At 37.7% G+C, this 6,861-nt stretch overlaps 1 protein-coding gene, 1 non-coding gene and 1 pseudogene across 2 annotated transcripts in view; all 3 read right to left on the reverse strand.

The window, feature by feature from the left end:
• Positions 1-32: 32 nt before the first annotated feature.
• Positions 33-6,855, reverse strand: LOC124885279 (annotated as a pseudogene).
• LOC107871469 lies at positions 3,172-6,566 on the reverse strand. The gene is made up of 2 exons (XR_007055605.1): positions 4,967-6,566; positions 3,172-4,402 (listed from the first exon to the last, which is right to left on the reverse strand). It is a non-coding gene; the product is annotated as an uncharacterized LOC107871469 (transcript).
• Positions 6,757-6,861, reverse strand: part of LOC107871464 (ankyrin-3) — a 6,265-nt gene continuing 6,160 nt past the window's right edge. The window contains exon 4 of the mRNA XM_016718403.2: positions 6,757-6,831. Within this exon, the coding sequence (XP_016573889.2) occupies positions 6,757-6,831 (75 nt within the window). The remainder of the gene's footprint in view (positions 6,832-6,861) is intronic.

Raw genomic sequence — 6,861 nt, forward strand, 5'->3', positions numbered from 1 at the left:
GTCCCGTAAATTTCAACAATTACAAAAGAATGCCTCACTCATAGATTACTTATGTTTACAAAATATCGAGAATTTATAGTACTTTTGTTTGTATTTGCATGAGATGTGTTTAAATGCAATAACAAAGTTGGTGAAGATTCATATAGTCGACCCCAACTTGTTTGGGCTAGTTGTTGTTGTTGATGTTTTAGATAAAAGTAAGAGAGCAAAACAAAAGGAAAGGATCGAGACGGGAAAGGTTTTTCCAATTTGACCCTAGATAGGAAGGTTTGGAGGTCGAGGATTAGTGTTAAAGGGTAGTTGATAGCCATGTGTTGCGGTACTCGTATGGGGAGAAGCAGTGAGCTACTCTCATCTTCTCCGTATTTAGTAGTTTACCAAGTATTCGGATACTATAAATGCCATCTCTCGTTCACTCTTGTTAACAAATGAGAATGATATGACGACAAGAAAAAGTATTAGATTTGATAACCAAGGAGATTCTTCCTTATCAAAGAGAAATGAGGACAATCTTACATGATGTTCGCAACTGCTGACAATGTCCACGGCCTCTTGATTGCTGAGATGCTCCCATAAGCCGTCTGATGCAAATATGAGAAACTGATCTTCTGGAACGAGCTTCTGTACAATTATTGATGGCTCAGCGAGGAGAATAGGCTTCTCGAATGTTCCAGGAAATCGAAACTTAGGCAGCAAAGGCTCTCTGTTAAACTCCGCTCTCTTCAAATATGCATCACCAATTGATCTCGAAACCTGCAAATTTATTCGTACTTCAGTATCACAACATCGACTTGATGTCACTGTTCAGACACCTTAGATACGTCGCAAAGATTTTATGAAATATTAGAGCAAGTGTTATCTTTTTCAATTGCCTACCCCCAGTGAAGCTTAACTTGCCGCACAATAAGTATGATAATGTGGAACTAAAGTACCTGTATAACTCCCTTCACACGCCAAACCTTGTGCTTTAAAACTACTACATTTGGATCATCGGGGTGCAGTGAGCGCAGTTCCTCACGGACAGATTCCAAACTTGCGTTGTGTTCAGAAGATAATTGAACTGCTTTGACCTCTTTCAGGGCCCTCCCGTTTTCCTAACACCGCACGAGAGTCTCCAGCATTTGCAATGTATAACATCCCACTGCATATAATATCCACTAAGCAGCATGATCCGACCGAAGCAATTTGAGGTCTAGTTTGCCATTCCTTTCTCACCAGAGAAAGAAACTCTTCTTCTGTTGCCAAATATGCCTTGCGTATATCATCGGCTGACATTACTTGATCCTCTGAGGTGAATTCTGCATCAGAAAAAAGCTGTCGAGTGAGTAACATATGCATCAGCAATCTTTTTACCGTATGCAAGAGGAGGAGCGTCTGCACATTTCAAACGGTGAGAAAGAATCATCGAAGCTTTCTTTACTCGAGCATTTACTTCTTGTGGGGCGGGAAGTGGGAAAGGAGGAAGCGAGGCTGATCAAATGCTATTGTATGGATTAAGAAGCTCGATCGGTAGAAATTTTAATGGGTTGTTTTGCTAGGTCTTAGTGATGAGATTTATCAGCAGCGAATATCGTCTAGCTCTCTTTTATGACTATTTACTATGGATATTTCATGGACATGGAACCTGTATGATCTGCATTCGTTGATCCTAACACGATGGGCGTTTGTGTCTAATCAACGTTAGATAGACATTGCCAGCTTCCTAACATACTTATCAGTCACATCTTGCCACACCTCCTGATTATTACACTTGAATGCAAAAAAGTTGTTAGCTTCACAGTTGTTAGCTTGCATGTCGAGGCCAAATATTTGTATTATAATTATATTTGATGAAGTCTATTTACCTTAAGTCTTTGCATTTGAATATCTTAATATGATGTAGAACTTCTAGGTGCGTTATATCTCTTAAATGGAGTCTTTGTTGAGTCTTTATATTAGAATATCTGTCAATTTTATATATACTAGTATTCGTACTCGCGCGTTGTGCGGAACATTAAGAAATTATAATAATTGCTAATATTTACATGACTTATTTACGTAATAACTTACTAGGAAAATTGGTGAAGATATAATTAATAAATAGACTAATAAGAGAACGGGTTGAAGACATTTACTTCTTAAGCCTCCATATTTATGAAAAGAAAAGAACATGATAGTGTTACTAATGTGTAACTCAATCTACACAATTAATGCACCGGACTGCCCTTTCTTGTGTGTGTTAGATAGAGAGGGAGAGGAAGAGTGAAAAGTCGCTAACTGTCAACGAATATAATATTTTGAATCCATAATTTCTAAAGTACAATAAGTACAGTTTTAAGAATTTCCAAGGTTGAATCTTTCAAGTTTAAGTCCTAAAGATGACAGTCTATATCTATGTCTGGAACTTCGGATAACATGTATCCTGGCAATGTCGTTGCATCTTTTAAGGCACATTTCTTATCGCATAAGCGAAATTGTCTCAAAAGACCTATAAACTCTCGGAATTTATGCAGACTTAGTGAAAGATAGCACATAACGGAAGAAAAAGATGATCGTATAGGGGATACCATTTAGTTGGGAATATGTTAAGATCGACATGTTAATAAGGCTACTCTTTATAATATGGTGTTGGTAGTTGTTAAAGGCGATTTACAAGAGGAATTAACCTTTCCTATATGTAATGCATGTTTAGTAATAGGTCTTTTAGATGCATGGATTATAATTCATGTTGTCCAGCCAAGAACTCACGTTCAGAAGATAAAAGTTACGGATATGAGAAAGATAATATGGATATGTGGGACTAAAAGATAGGATTAGAAATGAAGATAGTCCAGCATGAGTGGCATTGATGCGACAAGTGAGACTGAGATGGTCCAGGCATGTAAAGAAGAGATCAGGAGCCGATGCCCCGGTATGGAGGTGTGAGAGATTGGCTCTGAATGGTTTCAAGAGTGATAGAGTAGACCAAAGAAGTAATGGGGAGAGATGATTAGACAAGACATGATGTAGTTTCAGCTAACTAGGGACATGACCTAATACGGGAGGTTATGGAGGACACGAATTCGGTAGAGTTGTCTCTCTTTTCCTTCCATACTAGTTAGTCGTAGTACTACTCTTGTAGTTTCTCTTCCTTTAGTTTCTATAATTATCTATTACTCTTTTGTGCTTCGATTATCATAGTATTCTATTGTAGTTACTGTTCCTTTTTTTTTTTTTTTAAGATTGCTTTGTCATGCTTTCTATGACCTTGGAGTAACTGGTAAAGTTGTTGTCATGTGACGAGGAGGTCACGGGTTCAAGCCTTGGAAACAGCCTCTGACAAAACTACAACGTAAGGCTACATACAATACACCCTTCCCTGAACCTGAGCATAGGGGGAGCTTTAGTGCACTGAAAACAAAACACTGTATCAGTTATGCATAGATTATATAATCATTAATAGATAAAAGGCATGTTAATTGCGAACACATTATTCTCGACATGAATATGTGTATATTTGTGAGCTTCTGTGTGTGTTGCTGATAAAGTTGGAGTAACTGGTAAAGTTATTGTCATGTGACCAGAAGGTCATGGGTTCAAGCCTTGGATCTATAGCATTGTCGGTGATGAAAAAATGATCTCTCGTGACCACGTATAATTAGAATAGAAGAAAATGATCCACATAGATTGTTATATCATGTGATAAAGGATGTATAAATAAAATATAATGTAATGGACTAAAAAAAACCGTATCTTTCATATGTAATTCAAGGCATTGGGTAAAAACTGAAATATGTAGTTGAATTATATATTTGCAAGCAATAAGTACTAGTAGCTGGCATTATGTCTCTCTTAACTATAAATATGAACCAAGAAGTATAATAAAATAGAGAGGCAACCTATGAAACAAACGGCAACGGCAAGACCAAGTGAATGTGATAAAGTAGCAAACATAACAGTTGTGAATGCAATTACAACCGCTAACATTGACAAGCACATAAAAATAATTGCGCGATTACAAAGCTTCAGTATACGTTTTTTTTTTAAAGTTGTGTACTTATATTTGCCATGATGAAGTAGATGAATATGGGAATAGCTGAGCATGTGAAGGCAATGGCATCGAAAACAACAAATGCACGAAATGTTGTCTTCCTTGTTAGAATCGCCATCCCTTGATTAGGGCTATCGGGGTCGCTCTCGAAACCTCCTGGCAATGTGATGCCAGCAGCGAAAGTGACCATCATTATCAAAGTGGACACAACAATATGGATTTGAGCTATCTTCATAATACTTTCGATTTTTGTTTGATATGCCTTTTTAGCTTTATCTTCATCTTCTTCCATCAGTCGTATTTGGACTACTGTTCCCGTTTCACCATTTGGATTGTGCATGTACTCGTACTTCCGCTTTACCTCAAAGTCACGTTTTCCAAGACTTAAGAAAACTGGGGTGAATCAAAGCGAAGGTACACTCAAGAAGACATAACTTAGACTAAAATAAGGATGTTCAAACATAGAGACAGTGAATCAAACCATAAGTAGCATGCAAAATGAAACAATGGGTAAATAATTAACCAACCATATTGAGGTTTGAACAATAGATTGCAAAACCGAGGGAAGCAAAACGAGGCAAAAATCATGGATCAAATGATTATAACAACAGTTAGCCTAACGTAGCAAGAAATACTAAATCAGAAAGGGAAACGGGACACGAAAGGCGAAATCTTGATGATATATATGTAGATTCATACCACAAACTCTCAGGTAACCAACAACGTCAATTAAGAGATAGTGTATTCGACATAATCGCATTGAGAATTATAACGTGAGCACTGCCTCAGAAAGATGGCATAATAATAATCACAAAAGAACCCCTAAGGCCATTAGGACCATCTACAGCAGACAAAACCCAGCCTCATTCATGATTATTACTAAATAATTGAACTAATTCTACGGAGAAAGGGGGATGAAGCAGAAAACAATGGAATTACAAGGACGAGAGCGTTTACCTCCTTCGGGGCAGCAAAACGGGGCAACGAGCTAATTGTCAGGATGTCGACCACCGCCGGAGCTCTCTCAAAAGAAACCCCTCCAATTAATCAGCTAACTCTCAAAAGAAGAAAGAAACGAGAATTTTTCTACTAAAAGGAATTGTTGCTCTCAAAATTCTCTTCTGCCTCCCTTAATTTTCGTTTTTCGAATCCCTCTCTTTACCAACCTTCATTCACGAAAACCGAACCCCTTTCTCGGCTCTCCGTGAGCCCTTTTATAGAAGGGATTGAGGGCATTCCAGGGATTTCCGAAAATAGCCCATTTTAATTTCGAATTCCCCCCTCCAGCTCCGTTTTTGTCCTCAATCCGCACCAATTTGGGTTTGGTGGACCAATAGAATTGGGATGAAACGAATTCTCCCCCAGACCCAATGAAAAATCGCCAAATCCGTACCATTACCCCAAAATTTGCGGAATATGGACGTTAGATGAGCCAACTCACCCTCTTTCTAGAAGCTTCTCGGATCTTCCATGGTACAACATCGCGTGGGACGCGTGAAGAGGATTAAGACGAGTTGGTTGCGGGTCGATTTGACGGATTTTGATGAGTTGGAGCTGTTGATCGAGTTATAGAAGGTCGGGGCGGGTTGATGGTTATTGAAGCTGGTCGGTGTTGAGATTGGGTGAAGGCTATTTTGATGAAGACAACAACTGAAATGGGCCGGGTCTGAAATTGGGTTGACATTGGATTGGGCCTGGGTAGTTATTAATTTGTTGTTGGGCTGGTGAATGGGTAAAAGGGAGTGGGACGGATGGGATTTGGGCTTGTGTTGTTGAAATGGGCTGTTGAAGTTCGGAACAAATGGGAGATTGATCAAGAAAGATATTTGGGCCAAAATTGGGCAGATTAGGAAGGAATTTAGCAGTTGGGTAACTTTTGGGGTTTCTTAATAAATAGCCTCTAGGGATTAGCCAATTTCATTTCATTTTTTGGTCAAATTGAAGATTAATTGGCCAATTGGTCGATTTAATTTCAATTATGACCAAAATTAAATTGAAATCCAATTCGAATCAATACCTCATTTAATCCCGAACTTCTCGATTTAATAAAATCAAACACATATTTATCCAAATAAATTATTTTTGAGATTACATTGTATTTGAATCAAAATTTTAATTATCACATTTATTTTCAAAGATTATCCTTAATTAAAAATAGACATTGATGAGAATGTTCATTTAAATGACATCATTTATACAATCTCGTATATGTAAATATGAAAATATATAATTATTACTTAAATAACAAACTTAGCCCAAATACATATTTAAAATGCATTTATTTTGAAAAAATAACTGTTGTGATTTTATTTGAAAATCGAAGAAACTCGAGATTTAACGTAGTTGAGGAGGGCAAAAATTAGGTGTCAACACATGTAAAATAAATTCAGGCGAAGGTAGAGCAAGAAACAGAATTACCGTTTTACTTGATGTTTCAACATCACATATCGTTCACACAAATCATTCTTTGGCTTGACATAATCCTTGAACTAGTATATCAATATTTCACCAGCATATACTCAAGCGCAACCAGTGTTTGAAAAACAAATGTGCGGCCGCTTACCTTCTTTGTTGTCACTGTGCATGACAATGCTATATCAAGTGGAGTCTGATTTTCTTTGTTAAGTGACATCTTCTTTGCTCTAGGATGGTTTATTAATTCAGGCACATGGTTACCAGAGGCAGCAAGCAAATGGAGAGGAGTGTTGTCGTCGCTATTTGGCTCATCAACAAGGCTGTCGCACTTATCAGAGTCTAATAAGAAGCGAACTACCTCGTCTTGATTGTTCAATACGGAAACATGAAGAGCATTTTGACTGTTGCTGTTAAGCATATCCCAACAATCAAGGCGG

This window comes from Capsicum annuum, chromosome 5, assembly GCF_002878395.1.
Source record: "Capsicum annuum cultivar UCD-10X-F1 chromosome 5, UCD10Xv1.1, whole genome shotgun sequence".
Lineage (NCBI taxonomy): Eukaryota > Viridiplantae > Streptophyta > Magnoliopsida > Solanales > Solanaceae > Capsicum > Capsicum annuum.